Genomic DNA, 17,317 nt, shown 5'->3' with positions numbered 1-17,317 from the left:
GCATATATATGTTTAACCATAAGGGGCAAGATGCAGAGTATTAGCCTTTCATAAGCATCTGGAATTATTTTTATACTAAAAATTAAATTATTTCAACCAGTACAATTAAAATTACTATAAGATAAATTAAATCTTACCAGTTGCAATATCTGGTATATTAAGTTTGCTTAAGTGGTCTTTCTGTGCTTTTGCTAGCAAGCATATCCTATGAAATTCTTCCTTAAGGTCCCAGAAAGTCTTCTCTAAATTATCCCTAAAAACAAATCAATATTTTAAAATGTAAGGTTATAAATTAAAATGATTTTTTATTGTAATTAAATATATACAGCATATTTTTTATGGGTATCAGAATTATGGAAAGGTTAAATGTTAAAACTAAAATTTAAATTTGTAGAAGATATGCTAAAAGCAATTCTAATATTTAAAAAGCTAGGCACAAAACAAATGATAAAAGGTCTGGTTCATTTGCCCTGCATGTTAGTGTATCTACCCCTTCATATGTCACACGGATGTTCTCCATAAGCATCATGAATAGAGTATTAATTACTCTTCACTCTGGCTCACATCAGGATTCATCACACCCAACAATCCGGCCATGATACAGGCTGAAATAGGACTGCGAGAGAAGTCAGCTTTCAGATCTAGTTCTACTGTAACCATATGATGCAGTCAGGTCCACTTCAGGGGTTAACAACTATTTTTTCTTTTACAATTGCTAAAAATTTTAAAAACATACAAAATATTGCATATTTAATTTGTTTAAGTCTTGAGTTGGCAAAGGTTCTAGAAGCACCTGTGCTGATGTGAAGGGAGGCTGAGGTCCGCTGTGGGCTCTTTTCCAGAAGAAACTTGTCTTCTCCCCTTAGGAGGAAAAGAAATGATCACTTTACATGCTTCCAAACTCAAACGGGAAAACACAATACAGCATTCACCTAATTAAAACCAATCACATTAATGTGTGTGTGCTCTCTCACACATACTACAAGAGATTTTGTGTATCCATAAAAACACAATAGGTTCTTTTTTCTTTAAATGAGATCAAGGGAAATGAAAAAAAAAATACAAAGAATTTTCAGTCATTTCTTTGATTATTGTCTCTACTAATGGTAATTAAAGAAATTTTTCATATTCAGTTAATCAAAATTACTACTCTAATCACCAAGCACTTCAATGTCCAGGAATTTAGGGGCAAAATATTTCTGACACTTTGTCCTTTGGTATTTATTAATAATGGCCTATATATGTAAATCAATGCCCTTGTCTTTTGTTATAGTTTTTTAAAATAAGAAATGAAACTGTAACACAAGAAGTAACCAAACTACAGCTCCTGCTTTATCTACTAAGCATCTAAAAGGCTTATAAAGATAATGCATTATGTATTTGAGCTATCTGGATACAAGTCCTTGCCTTTCACTCCCACCTTGTGGCCTACACTGGTATTACACAACTTCTGACACTGAAAATTGATAACCACAGAACATATTGTAGTCATGTATTCTATGGCTCAGAGTTAAAAATACACAAAACCTCATATCTGGTAAGCTCTTTGTGCTTTCTGAAGCCATAAGCCAATAAATTCTGAAATCTAAAGAAGTCCTAATATTATATACTCATAAATTATAATTTAGCACAAACTGTATAATTCTTAAATTCAAATTCAAACCATTTTTACATTTATTTATTTTGTGTGTGCATGCAGGAACAACTGGCAGGAGTCTGTTCTCTCTCTGCCATCTGGGTCCTAGGAAATGAATTCAGGTCTGCATGTTCAGCAGCAAGTGCGTGTACTCACTGGGCCATCTTGCCAGCCCGATCTTGAGTAACTTTTGGTTTTATTCAATTAATGTCACCGCTAGTTATTAGCAAAATAACAATTAATTTTTATTATTTTTAATGAAATGTAGGTGTGTGCATATCTGTGTGCATAAGTGCGGGTGCTCATGGAAGTCAGAGGCTGGGCCATGAAGTCCCCTTATGACAAAACTAGCCCCGTATTATCCAATGTACTGTAACAAAGTCAAAGGAGATGTACATTATAACAAAAATGCTTATTAAATTATAATTTAATAATGAAACAAATTCCTTTTGAAAACTGCCACTAGAAATCTGCAGTAACTATACCCTATTAGGAACTAGAAAGAGCAAAAACAATGTTTAACCTGAAATTGAAGATAAATTACAGTAAGTGGTTAATGATAATACCTTACTTTCCAAACGCTGATTTTTATATAACTAAGAGCGACCATTTCTGAGGTCAGAAGAGTATTAAAAACCAACTGGGGCAGGCTGGGAAGGGGTGAAACAATAGATAATAGAAGAAAGATCAATTTTTGTTTGGCTTAGAAAATATTGGTGCCAACCTTCTGTGATGTCTAAATTTGATAACCTGAAAAAAATCATTGGGTTACTCGCAGGGGCAAAGGGGGGAGGTTACTCAGGAAACTCAGGAATGTCTATTAAATATCTAAAAATGAAATCTTTTAGTTTCGGATAAAAATATACAGCTTTTTTTATATATATAGTTTTGTTTTTCCTACTAATAAAGAAAAGGCATTGCTATACAGAGCAGTACGCTGCAATTTCTGCCGTTCACTCTACATCTCTTACTATGCAGCAAGTGCACAGTTTTCTCTTGGAAACAGGCCTGGAACTCACTGTGCAGTCTGTGAGCTCATCCATCCTGTGTTAGCCTCCAGAGTGCCGGGGTTACGGTTGTGTGCCGCCACCTCCAGCCCTCCTCTGAAAGGAAGTTAACACTAGACAAGCATAACTTGTATTTTTCCTTTGATTCTCAAATATTACTAAGTGGATTTTACACTGTAGGAAGCTGACATTATCATAACTTCAAGTAAGAAAGCAAGAGAGATCTGAACATTTTAAGAGATATTTATGTGTCAAGCCATTCAACGGATGACTTTATTCTGAGGCATAAGATACACAACAGCACAAACTCTTCCCAGCGCATGGTGGAGGATGGTTTACATGTCTCAGCCACGCTCCCGTCTGCAGCTGAGGATGTGAAGTGGTCCTGAAATGTCCTTGTGTGTGGACTGGGACAATCTTAGTGTCAACCTTAGCTTTTCATAGGTAGATATCAGAGTCAGAGTATTTGGTAATCCTAAAAGAAGAAAAAGAAAGCTGCAGTTGCTAGTCCATTACTCCAAAATCTATTTTATTCTTCTTCATGTGCAGATAACGGAAAATTGGGCTAGACATGTCGCTCAATGACAAAGCAATGCTTAGCATGCCCAAGACCTGAGGTGTGTGCCTAGCACTGTAAAAAAAACACAAAAAGGTAACTGTGTTGCCTTTCAGAAAGTACTAGATATCAGCCCCTTTCCAGAAAGAAATGTAAACTGAGCCAGGCCTATAATTGTAGCACTTGGGAAGCTGGGGCAGGAGAATCTCAATTCAAGGCTAACCTAGACCACCTACATAGAGACCTCAGAGAAACATGACCAGGCATTGCTAAGTATGTCACTGAGAGCTTATCAAGATCCTCCTGCCTCAGCTTCCCAAGTGCTAGGATTATAGGCATGGCTCAGTTTACATTTTGAGACAAGTCTTATCTTTGTTATATCTGATATAGAAAGTGGAAGTATTTGTATATTTTCTTTTATTTAAGTAACCTAAACCTTTATTTTATTCTATTTTTATTTTTACTAATTTATTGTTGGGAATTGAGCCCATGACTTCAAAACATCGAGGCAAGTACTTTCCCACCAGTGAGCTATACCTGCAGACCTAGGAGACTAATTTAAATAAAGGGGTGAGTTCGCAGTGACATACATAGCAGAGCCTGTCATGTTAGGACAGTTTGCACGAAGTGTTCCTTCTAAACTTCAGATGGGATCCTTGCATGCAAAAATGTTTACTTTTAGGTGCTTGGGCAACTCAGTTGAGTCAGTACCAATTCATATAATTCCTGAATTATGTTCAAGAAGATTGTTCTTTTAAAACAAAAAAGAGAACTACACTTTCTGTTTGGTGATTTTTTTTTTTTTTTGAGACAGGGCTTCTCTATGTAGCAGTGACTGTCCTCGAACTCCCGCTGTGGACAGACTGGCCTTGAAATCACAGAGATCTGCCTGCCTCTGTTTCCTGAATGCTGGATCAAGACGTGATTTTAAGAAAATGGCCATCTAGAACTGGCTGTGTGGATCGGGCTGGTCTTCAATTCCCAGGGCCCCTTCTGACTAAGTGTCCTGAGCACAGGGAGTACAGGCCCACGCAGGAGAGCTACTTTTACTCTGAGCAATGTAAATCAAGAAACCCACCACGGGGGGAGAAAAGGTTGATAAAGGGTGATAAACTGTGAAGCTACAAATGTGAGCTGGGGAAAAGGAAACACGAGTTGTGGAAAAAGAAGCAGAAAGCAAGGGATTCACGTTCATGTAGATTTTTTTAGAATTTAAAGAATGAAATATTAAAAGACCAACTGAGGCTGGATATTTCCACATGAGCTTCAGATATAGTGAAACAAAAGTCTTGGCGATATCAAGTATCAGGTTTAACTGAACTAAGGAGAAAGCAAAAACAAGAGAAGACCCAGAAAATAGGACCAGAAAAAAAGTACAGGAATGAGATAAGTATAAAAATAGGGAATTGTAACTGATCTGAACAGATTTATATACATGTAAAATCTATGAGGAGCAAACTACTAGGAGCTTGGTCTGCTGCGCACAAGACAGTGCGTGAGGCAAACCCACTGCCAGCGTGGGAACAACTCCAGGGCAAAACGGGATTCATCCCAGGGTTTTGAAGGAAATAGCGAGTTTTATAAACAATATATAAAAAAATTAAACACCCTAATTACTTCCAAATTCTTTACAGGATTCTGGTTTAATATAAATCCACCAAAAATATCTATCAATTCAATGATACTTTTAAAAGGTTAAAAATACTTCATCTGTATATAACCATTATGACTTTAAATCTACTAACATCACGTTGAAGAGTAATATTTTTCTATTACCCTGTCTTTTAAGCCCTTTTCTTTTCATTACATTCTACATATATCTTTCTGAATTTACTTTGTTTAAAAGTATTTTATTATTTTATATGAATGGGTTTTGCCTGTATGTGTGTCTGTGTACTACATCCATGCCTGGTACCTTTGGAGGCCAGGAGAGAACACTGGATCTCCTCAAACTAGAATTACAAGTGAGTTGTGACCTGCCATGTGGTTGTTGGAGGATCAAACCCAGTTTCTCTGGAAGAGACTATGCTCTCAAGTGCATAGTCCCTTAATTTACATTCTTAAGGAGTATAAATATTTATTTCTGGGGGTGAATTCTCATGCAAAATAGAAACCACATATTTTAAGTAGCCATTTTAAATATGATTTTTCATACCACTCTCCCAAATGCTCCCTTTAAACTTAATTGATCTAGGAAAACTCTTTACCTGTAATTTAATGTACACAGTATTCCTATGATCAATCTTTATTGTCCCCAGCACCCCGGCCGCCTGCTAGCTTATGCCTCGAAATAATTACATGGACACTGTATTCTTTTAAACACTGCTTGGCCCATTAACTCTAGCCCTTACAGGCTAATTCTCATATCCCGATCAACCCATCTCTAATAATCTGTGTAGCATCAGTCTTACCGGGAAAGATTCTAGCCTACATCCATCCTGGGTCTGAGCTTCATGGCTGTCTGCCTCAGAGAGCAGAGCTATCGCATCTGCCCGGGGGAGGGGAGCATGGCGTCTCTAAGCTCACTTCCTCTTCCTCCCAGCATTGTGTTTTGTTTACTCCTCTCACCTATGTTTTAACCTATGAGGGCCAGCCAAGCAGTTTCTTTATTTTTTAACCAATGACCTTCCTCCATCAACCATGGAAACACAATTCTGAGTATGCCAATGAGTGTGTTTCCAGAAAAGTAAGGAAAGACTTGACTTAAATGTGCCTCCCACCTCACGGGCTGAGATCAGAGATGATCAAAACAGGAGAACAAAGTGCCTGCATTCATCGCTCCTTGCTTCCTGAGTGCATACGCAGCTGACTGGCGCCAGGCATGCATGTGGTGCACATACGTACATGCAGGCAAAACACGCACACACATAATAAAAAACCGATACCACGAGTTTTAAAGACCTGACTCTATTATTTTGTGAATTCAGTTTTAAAAAAATGTGAAATGATCTCATTATGTAGCTGTAGAAGAAATAAAAAAACTCAGTTGATGTTTTATTCTATTGCCAATGGAAAATGTAGATTAGATGTTAATATTCTCCATATTTTTATATTTTTTTTATTTGGACAATTAAAAACTTTGACATAGTAATAAAAGATGCCAACTCTTTTGGTAGCAATAGTATTCATTTTTGTATCTTACATTTAATAAAACCATACTCAAAATACAAAATAAAAAACCTTTAAAAAATTTATAAAGAGCCGGGCGTTGGTGGCGCACGCCTTTAATCCCAGCACTCGGGAGGCAGAGACAGGCGGATCTCTGTGAGTTCGAGGCCAGCCTGGTCTACAAGAGCTAGTTCCAGGACAGGAACCAAAAGCTACAGAGAAACCCTGTCTCGAAAAATCGAAAAACAAAACAAAACAAAAAATTTAAAAAGAATATGGAAATATGACTAATGGCAAAGAAAAAAATCTTTCAGTGTGAGTCTGCTGTCGTAACATAGCAAGTCTGCCTAGTAAGCAGGAGAGTTCAGAGTATAATATATTAGGTGGAAATGACAACTTAGGTGATCCGCCCTCTCCACATCTATATTTTAGCAATGTCACTGAAGGGATTATAAGGCCCATTAAAAAAAAAGTCAAAATACCACATTAGGAAAAGTGCTGGAGATCCTGTGGTTAAACAAAGCTAACTGGCTTTTTGATCCACATAGAGTCTCTCTCTCTAAAACATTTATTACATTAATTTACACATGTATGTGTGATGAGTAAGACTTGTGTGTACCTACCAGGGCAATCTTCTTTCACCAAGTGGGTCCCCAGGATCAAACTCGGGTCATAGACTTGGTCGAAGTACCACTGAGCGACCCTGCTGTCCCACTACATGCATTCTTAAATCCAGGACTGCGTATACTAAGCAAGTACTCTACCCTGAGCTAAACACGCCTTGTCTCCACAAAACTACTAGATTACAGTAAAAAGGTAAAAATCAGCATTTGCTATGTATATAGATAAGTAACTTGTAGAAGAATGTGAATAAAATAATCCCACACTAGCTCAGAATTGGGTATAATGAAGTTTTTTTTTTTTTTTTTTTTTTTTTAAAGAGGGACTCACAGATCACAGTCCTCTGAACAGGCAACAGGAACTGAATCCAGCAGCCAGGTGAGAGAGGAGAAAGAGAGGAGGCATGCGAATGCACACCTTTTTGGTACCCAAGGCCATGCCCAACCTGTTCCGGCCTCTCAAAGGCCACTGGCTGAAGGAGGTTCCCAGCAGTAACTGGAAACAATTTGTAAGTATAACTTAATATATAAAAATTATCCAATAAATGTGAAAAGGAACTATGAGACATCATTGTGATCTTCATGCATTCTTTTGTTTGTTTTGTTTTTCGAGAGAGGGTTTCTCTGTATAACAGCCCCAACTGTCCTGGAACTAGCTCCTGTAGACCAGGTTGGCCACAAACTCACAGAGATCTGCCTGCCTCTGCTTCTCGAGGGCTGGGACTAAAGGCAAGCGCCACCACCACCTGGCATCTTCACGTACTCTTAAAGTTGATGAAATGCTAGAATCTTCTTAGTATTTCTCTAAGAGGAAATTACAATCTGTCTTAACCAGTGAGTCTCAACACAGAATTCAGGACCCCTGTGAATCCTAGGATCCTTTCAAGATATCTGCAATTGGAGAGACACGTCTGTCACAGGCTTGTGTGTCCTTGTACATATCAAGAATTCAAGCTCTGACTATTCTTTATCTGGGCATTTTTCAGGACTATGTTTACAGACAGTCAACTTGAAAGACCAGAAGTTCCCCAAAGATCCAGCTGAATTGGTGCTTGTTGTAAAGTGCAGGACTCCCGAAGCTAAATGTTCCTTTCCACCAACATAACCACAAGCATCCATGCAGGCTCTCCTATGTAAACCTCCTCCTGCCCAGGTGAGAACAAGGCAAATGCATTCTTGCTGTTTGCTACTTTACAGCTAATAAAGACACCTTTCTCTACCATTTCTTTTGGCAGCTGCAAAATGGTTAATGATTAAACTCACATGATGCCATCCATTAGCTAAACTATTTTCACAACAGCATTAAGATGGTATGTGCAGTGTTTACCGAACTGGCACCTACAGTGACGGCACCGAAGCAACCCTGAGAGAATCTGCTGACGTTCTCTTCAAGTGCAAGGGTTGTCTTGGGGGAAAAACTTGTGTAATGTGTGAGTTGCAAGCTGAACTAGTCACTTTTTTTTTTTTAATAGAATGCTATTTTCACTTCAAAGAATGAATGACATGCAGGCTATGGTTATTCAGACATTTTCTCAAAAGCAAATGAAGCTAGCCTGTCACTTTAAGGAAAACAAGTGACAAGACTTGTTGCCAATAATAAAATTTGAGCTTTAGAGTGAGAATTAAAATTTGGAAAAGTTGTACCTGTTATAGTAAGTTTGACAGCTGCCCAATAGCTAAAGGTTTCTGTGGTCTGCTTGACGATTATATTAAATTTTATTTTTAAATATCTAATAAGTCAACCCTTAGAAGATATATAATCTATACAGTTCAGTAAATCAATATTCCCCAAATGGCTAGCTCATTATAAAACCATATGGGTAAAAAGATAGTTAAAATGTAAGACAGACCACTGGCTTTTAAGTAGGTGAGAAGTTCACTGAAGTGGCTTCAGATGTTTAAGAAAGTGGTGAGATGGCAGAGCAGGTAACCTGACTACTGGATTTGATCCAGACTCCTGCATGTTCTTCTCTGACCTCCACATGTGCACCATGGGGTGTGTGCACACACATGCCAACAAAATTAAAAAAAAAAAAGGAACTGCCTCTTACCAACATTGGTGCATTATCAAAGAACAATACCCACAACAGTTAAAAGCTTTCCTGTACAACTATGTTGTGTACATGAGACTGGATTCTTAGCATATAATTTAAGGAAGAAAACATAAAACAAAACCAAAATATGACAAATTGAATGTAGATATATTCTATAACATTGAAAAATAATACCTTCAAACTAGATGTGAAGAGCTTTTAGGATGACTGAATTTAACACAACAGCAAGAGAAACTAGATTGTGTTGCTGGGGTGGGTGGGATGGGGATGCTGTTCCTTACCTACTGAGGTTGTGAGAGGAAACAGTCTTTTCATGTTTTAGCACGAGAAACCAAGGCAGGAAAGAGTATGCCAATTCCATTGTGCAGGCTTTACAATTAAAAAGGGGAAGGAGGGTGATGTGATGATGTGGGAATGTCATATATCAATCTGTTGATTTCACTGGTTAAGCAATAAAGAAACTGCTTGGCTGGCCCTCATAGGTTAAAACATAGGTGGGAGGAGTAAACAGAACAGAATGCTGGGAGGAAGAGGAAGTGAGCTCAGACTTGACAGCTCTCCTCTCAGGGGCAGACGCCTCTGAGAGACGCCATGCCCCGCTCCCGGGCAGACACATTGCGATGAAGCTCTGACCCATGATGGACGTAGGCTAGAATCTTCCCGGTAAGACCGGTGCTCACAGATTATTAGAGATGGGTTGATCGGGATATCAGAATTAGCCAGTAAGGGCTAGAGCTAAAGGGCCAAGCAGTGTTTAAAAGAATACAGTTTCCATGTAATTATTTCGGGGCATAAGCTAGAGCTAGCCATGCAGGCGGCTGGGTGCCGGGGACGCAGCCCCGCCGCTCCTATTACAACAATGTGAAAAAGGGACAATTTGGGGGCATAAGGAGAGAAAAGAAAGCCACACTAACATATTCAAATTTGCTTAAATGTTAGACAGAAGATGTCACTTCTCATTTTCTTTTTCTAAAAATTATTATATATGTGTATATAATTATATTTGCATGTATATAATACTAATTTAAATTTAAAGAACTTATTAAAAAGCTTTAGCTATCAACATTTTTCTTAGAATTTGTGATATTTAATTCTGTAACTCTAGAAAAAAAACGTTGAACTGAATAAAAATAAAACTGGTTCTACCCTTAGAACGAGACATTTGCTTCCACTGAAAAGGCAAGGGTTCTCTAACACAGTACACACAAAAACACATCTTTCTTCAGTTTTCCATAACACCAAGATGGCATGTACCATCATTTATCAAATCCAGCTACCCTTTCTAGATAATAAAAGAGGGGAAGACAAAGATGAGCATTAATAGGACACTGAGGTTTTTTTTTTTAATTTTTTTTTTTTTTTAAAGACAGGGTTTCTCTTTGTAACATTGGCTGTCCTAGAATTAATTCTGTAGGACCAGGCTGGCCTTGAACTCACAGGAATATGTCTGCCTCTGATTCCTAAGTGCTGGGATTAAAGGTGTGTGCAGCCACCACTGCTTGGCTCACAATATTTTTAACATTTGAGTAACCGTCAGTTTTATTGCAATCTCTTCTCTTAGAAAGCTTATGTATAGCACTATGCTTCGACAAAATAATTCAGATCTAACTTTATGATGGAAATCACTTGGTAATTAATGTCTTGTTGAAAAGTTTGAATTTTAAGTTTTGTTTAAATGATAAATAGTATGTCTGCCATCTATCTGTATGTTATGCTCTCTAGATACAAAACCTGGACTATAATATATAGCAACTTAAACAAAAAAGGCAGTTTAAGAGACTTGCAACAGAAAATGTTTCTAAAGTACTGAAGGAAGGTATGGGGCCCAGCACTTAGATATATATCCTACTTTGGAGATCAACCAGGAGTTCAGAGTATATAAATGCATACAACACAAGCATGAAGATGCCACTCAAGACCTAGACCTGCCTAGTGAATGTTATAGGAGGTTGCCTATTTGTTTCCCGGCCACCCAGCAGCTCAATCCTGAAATAATCACATAGAAACTATATTATTTAAAACACTGCTTGGCCCATTAGCTCTAGCTTCTTATTGGCTATTCTTACCTCTTAATTTAACCCATTTCTATTAATTTGTGTATCACCACATGGCTGTGGCTTACCGGGTAAAGTTCCAGTGTCTATCTCTGGTGGGGATACATGGCTTCTCACTGATTCCACCTCTCTTTCTTCCAGCATTCAGTTTAGTTTTCCCCACCTACCTGAGTTCTACCCCATCAACAGGCGAAGGCAGTTTCTTTATTCACCAATGGTATTTACAGCATACAGAGGGGAATCTCACATCAATCTAAGATTCTATAAACTACAGAAGGCCAGAAAGCTTACTGGTGTTCAACTTTACACCCTTGCCAAAACTGTCCATCATAAAAACTGAAGCAATATGTGCTGGTTGGCTTTTGTCAACCTGATACAAACTGGAGTCCCTGAGAAGAGGGAATCTAGATTGAGCAAGTGCCTCCATGAGTTTGGCTTATAGGCAAGCCTGTAGGGGCATTTTCTTAGTGGTTGATGCTGGTGTACCATGCCTGAGCAGGCGACCCTGGGTTGTATAAAAGAGCATACTGAGCAAGCCATGGAGAGCATTCTTCCACAGTCTCTGCTTCAGTTCCTTCCTCCAGGTACCTTGAGTTCCTGCCCTGACTTCCCTTCATGATGAACTACAACTTAAGATGAAATAAATCCCTCCCTCTGCAAGCTGCTTTTGGTTGTAGTGTTTATCACAGCAAAAGAAAGTAAATAACAGAGAAGCTGGTACAGTACCATGGAGTACTGCTGTGACACACTTGACCATGTTTGTTTTGGAAGAGCTGTAGTAGCATTTGAAACTCTGAGCTGCAAAAAAACATTGAGTACTTACAGCTTAAAGGCACAAGGTATGCGCACACAATGGGGAGGGGGAGAGAGGCGGAGGGCACATTTTCACATAATTTGATTTGTTTATAAATATTTTCAATTTTTAAAAATGCTTATAAAAATTAGTAACATGCAATGATTTTTCAGTTCTCCTAGCATTCATCACCCATTTACATTCTCATAAAAGTCTATATTCAAGTTATATTTTTCAAATTCTTAACATCATAGGCCATGGTGTTTCTTCCTTTTGAGTGTAGTCATAGGATTCAGGAAACTGAATTCATTGTCATCATTTGATGGGGGAGCTAACCCTCTACTCCTCACTATTAACATTTTCCTTTTCAGACTGTAACCTACAATGCCTGTAATACTTTAAATATATAAATGAGGATTCAGGTCTTTGTTCCTGGAGCAAACTTCTAATGAAACCATGGAAGTGAAGGCCGTGACTCTCGTGACTAGGTCACGGAAAGCACTTGCCGTGGAAGTGAAGGCCGTGACTCTCGTGACTAGGTCATGGAAAGCACTTGCACTCTACTCTTGGATCCCTTACTTTAAGGAAAGTTAGCTGCCAGGCTATGAGTAGACACCCATATGGCAAAGCCTCCTGCCAAAACTTATGTGAATGAGCCATCTTGGAAGTACATCCTTCAACAAGTGAAGCCTTCAACCTGCAATCCTTGCCTACTTTTGATTTCAACAACATGAGAAATCGTGAGCCACAACCATCCAGCTAAGTCACTCCTGAGTTTCTGATACACAGAAATTGAGAAAATAATTTGTTTTTATGCTGTTAAGTTTTTAGTAAGTTTAGGGTAACTAGTTATATGACAGACACTGTAAAAGATACATAACTATAGGGGTAAACAAGAGGTGAAACCCAGTTATTAAAGTTAAAATAGGCACATTCTTTCAACTTTAAGTAGAATCCTAAACATTATCTAATGATAGGGCCTTGTTGTCTTGACAAGGACTCGTGCATACTCTCTGTATAGAGATAGCACAAGCACATGCTGAACTATAAATACAATTTTTATTGACTGGCTGAGTGACTGCAATACTGGAGACTGAATTCAGGATGCATGTATACTAGGCAAACATTCAACCACAGAGCTAAACCCCTAACCCAATTTTAAGTTTCTAAGTCAAACTTTCTCAAGAGGTCTCCTCACCATGTATCTCTCATTCCTTTGTTTCATGATTCATGTCTCTAGGCGGCTACACAATTTGTAATTTGTAATTTGCCAGTGTCCAACAGCCTTCCCTCTCTTGCATATTCTAACAGAAATAGTTCAAAGAAAACAAATCTCCAAGCCATTCATTAGACATAAGGACAAAAGGACTCTAGGTGGCTAGTAGTAAATCCTTCTCTTACTGGTTAAAGTCATTTCTGTTAATAATTCATACAGAAATCTGACTGATTAGAAGTACAACTTCTAGAAAGAGATATTTTATTTAAAATCAACATACTAAAGTATATCTTATCCATTCCTCTATGCTTTCCTATTCTCATCATGCAAATGAGTACTTTTACAAAAGTAACTAAATGTGCATTGCCTTCATTCTTGAAAAAAAAAACTAATATAACAAAATATTTCAAAGTTATATTCCTAGGATTCTATTCTATACTCATCTGTATTACCTAAAAGTGAATTTAATTATAACTTATTAAATACAGATCAAAACATATGCAAATGCAAAAGATTTTAACTTCAATTGCTTGACTGGCCAATATTTTCTCTAAGTTCAGACCAATTATTTTACACCGAATATATTGCCAGCTCTCAAATATGTAATAAATTTAATTATCCTTAAAAACACATTATAGAACCATAGTAATAAGAACAGTATGACACCGGCACATAAACAGACAAGAAAACAAAAGAATAAAACAGAGACCCAAACATGAGTATTCACAACTACAGCCATCTGGTATTTGACAAAAAGCGAAAAACATACATGAGAAAAGACAGCATCTTTAACAAATGGTGCTGGGAAAAACTGATGTCCATAGGCAGAAGAATGAAATTAGAGCTGCTATGGGATAATGCTCTTGTACCCTGTAAAGATTTGTCAGTTGTATTGGTTTAATAGAACACTTATTGAACACTAGCCAAGCAGAAGTATAGGTGGGGCAACCAGATTAAGAGAATTCTGGGAAGAGAAAAGGCTCAGTTTGTAGTCACCACCCAGACACAGAGGAAGCAAGATGAAAATGCTATGCTGAGAAAAGGTACCAAGCCATGTGGCTAAACACAGACAAGAATTATGCATTAATTTAAATTGTAAGAGCTAGTTACTAATAAGCCTGAGCTAATAGGCCAACCAATTTATTATTAATGTAGTTTTCTGTGTGTTTCTTTGGGACTGAATGGCTGTGGGACAGGGTGGGACAGAAACTTCTGTCTACAAGACCTCTATCTTATCATCCTGAAAAAGAAAAATCCAAGTAGATCAAAGACCTCAAATTTGAAACCTGAAACACTAAAACTGCTAAAGCAAGCATAGGTGGTAGCTGACAAAATACAGGTAGGCTAAAATAGAAAGGACTTTCTGAATAGGATTCTACTTGCCCAATAATTAAGGCCAACAATCAACGACTGGTACTTCATAAAAGCAAAAAAACTTCTGCACAGTCAAGAAAACAATTAAGCTAGAGAAGAAATCCACAGAATGCGAGAGAATCCTTGCCAGTATATATCTGACAGGGGATTAAATGAAGAATATACAAAAAACTGAAAAAAATCTAAAGAGTCAAAGGAACAAATGACCCAATGGAAAATGGACTAGTGAATGGACTAGGAATCTAAACAGAGTTTCCACTAGAAGATGATGGCTTAGAGATACCTCAAGAGGTATTTGTTATCCTTGGCAATAACGGAAATGCAAATTAAAATTACTTTGAGATTCCATCTTCCCTAGTCACATGGCTAAGATCAACAAAACAACTGCCAAAAAATGCTGGTGACGTAGAGAGAAGACCTATCATTCACTGTTGGCAGGAATACAAACTGGTGTAGTAATTCTGGTAACTAGTGTGGAGAATCCTCAAAAAGGAAAAATAAATGTACCCTATGGTCCGCTATACCACTCCTTGGCACATAGCCAAACGACCTGACATCCCATTCTACACACCTTGCTCAGGTATGTTCACAGTCATTCTATTCACAAAAGTTAGAAAATGGAAACAACCCAAAACAACCTTCAACAAAAACATGGATAATGAGAACATGGTACATATATACAATGGAATACTTACTGTTCACCTGTAAGAAAAATGAAATCATGAATTTTCAAGTAAATGGAAAAGACTTAGAAAAGACTACACTGAGTGAGGTAACTCAGACCCAGAAAGACAGACACATGTTCCCTCTCATCTATGATTTCCAGCTCCAAATACTCAACATGGAGTAACCACAAAAACTAAAAGTATAACGAAATCATTGTGTGTGAGTGTGTGTGTGTGTGTGTGTGAGTGTGTGTGTGTGTGAGTGTGTGTGTGTGAGTGTGTGTGTGAGTGTGTGTGTGTGTGAGTGTGTATGTGTGTGTGTGAGTGTGTGTGTGAGTGTGTGTGTGTGTGTGTGTGTTGGGGGCAGTGGTCAGCAGAGTACAGGCGAGATAAAAACTAGGAAAAGGAGTAACAGGGAAGGGGGTAGTCAACACAGAGGGAGGAGGAAAAGGGGACAAATAACACCAAGATTGTTTGAGAAAGCCTCAAGGAATCATATTATTTTATATTTACCTAAAATTATAATGCTACATAAGTATTTATGTATCCACACATACATATTCATATACACTAAAGGAAGTTAAGCCACTTGGGCTGACAATGCTCCCCTCAAGAACTACACACTAACAAAAATCTAGCACCAGGTATAAGGAACTCTCCTTTTGAAAGGTTGGTCAGGACAGTCCAATACTTGTTTCTCTCGCAGAAGGTGAAGGTAGGTTGAAGACACCTCACACTTAGGACACAGGACTGGATGACTAGAGCGGGATCTGACCTGAAAGTCTCTTTCCTGTGGTCTTGCTTCCCTGATTCCAGAATATATTATGCAAGATGGTAGGGTGGGGATGGGGGCACAACATATAATAGCTGTAATACCTATGAACCACGACAATTACCAGCACGCAAGATACACATTCAGGTGTAATAAGTGGCACTCATGTCAGTGGCAATCAACAGCTATATAATAGGACTTAAGGCCCACTAAACATCAGGGCAATCATGATGGGTACAGGAAATCCAGCCAGCTTCCTGGGGCTAGGGAGGTCATGGACCTTAGAAAATAATCTACTATCACACTTCCTTAGACCAGCATAATTCCTTACTCCATTCTAAATCTTATCCTTACACCCACAGATAAGTACAGCTACCACCCCAAATCAAAGGAGCTTCTCTCTTTAGCAGACAGAAACCATCAGAGAACTGCAACTGGACACAGTGCAGAGATGGATGGACAGTGGGGAGCCCAGCCCTGATGGACACGGCTACACCACTGTTTCTGCCTCTACAGGGAACCTAACAGAAGAGGGAGTGGAAAAACCGTAAGAGCCAGAATACCAGGAAGTTGGCTGTGAAACATCTCTTCAGGAAATGGCTGCATAAATGAGACCAGAACGATGGTAGTATTAGTGGACATGTTAACTTTTGTGAGGAAATTTTTGTGGGGTCCCACCCTTAGACAAAGAACTATAGGCAACTAATGACTAATGAAAGAGGGATAATTAGCCTCTCCCAGCAATAAGCCCCATTACTGGTTGTCTAACTAAGAATGGTCAGAAACCGTATATACACAAAAACCGAGAATGGGTTCAGCAAATTATGTATGTATGTATACACACACTATATAAAATCAAAGAAAACATATACACTATATATAAAATAGTCAAGGAAGAAGTTGCAATTAATTTGATAAAGGGGGCAAGTGAGAGTGGTTCAATGGAGGGTAGCTAGGAAGGGCTTGAGGGAGGAAAAGGAGGGGGGAATGATGTAATTCATTTCAATTAGAAACATTTTGAAAAGAAAAATAAATATGAACATAAAAAATAGATTTCTTGTTTATATACTCAGGGTTCACTAGCCCTTTGGATTGAGATACATAAAAGAAGAAAATTTTAAAATAATTTTAAATTTTAAAGTCTAGTTTTACTTCTATTAAATGGTTATAGCACAAGAAAATGAAATTCATGAGCTATTCAAAGAATTAAATATGGCTTTTACATATGTCTCTCTTTTATTAACAAGGATAATGAGGATCATCACTGAATTGATATTTACTCCTTACCCAGAGCTTATTTCCTTAGGCCTTTTCCATAGTCTGCCCTCAAATACAGTATAATTGGCACAGTATTATTAATTCTTTGGAAATAAGCTAGCCAAGCAAAGGAAGCTGAAGGAAAAAAACAGAAAATAATTTAAATCTAGCATCATTTTTGTCTAACCATCTACCTCAGTTTAAA

At 38.0% G+C, this 17,317-nt stretch overlaps 1 protein-coding gene across 1 annotated transcript in view; it reads right to left on the bottom strand.

Annotated features, from left to right (window-relative positions):
- Tank (TRAF family member associated NFKB activator) overlaps positions 1–17,317 on the bottom strand; it is a 64,361-nt gene that overhangs the window by 9,506 nt on the left and 37,538 nt on the right. The window contains exons 5-6 of the mRNA XM_041631608.1: positions 794–861; positions 138–253 (exon numbers count right to left, since the gene is read on the bottom strand). Of these exons, the coding sequence (XP_041487542.1) occupies positions 138–253; positions 794–861 (184 nt within the window). The remainder of the gene's footprint in view (positions 1–137; positions 254–793; positions 862–17,317) is intronic.

The sequence above is a fragment of the Microtus oregoni genome, unplaced genomic scaffold (genome assembly GCF_018167655.1).
Source record: "Microtus oregoni isolate MIOR12 unplaced genomic scaffold, Mior012 000037F_ref0000500, whole genome shotgun sequence".
Taxonomy (NCBI): Eukaryota; Metazoa; Chordata; class Mammalia; order Rodentia; family Cricetidae; genus Microtus; species Microtus oregoni.
The sequence above is the reverse complement of the archived record's forward strand: the minus strand, read 5'-3'. Positions and strand labels throughout refer to the sequence as shown.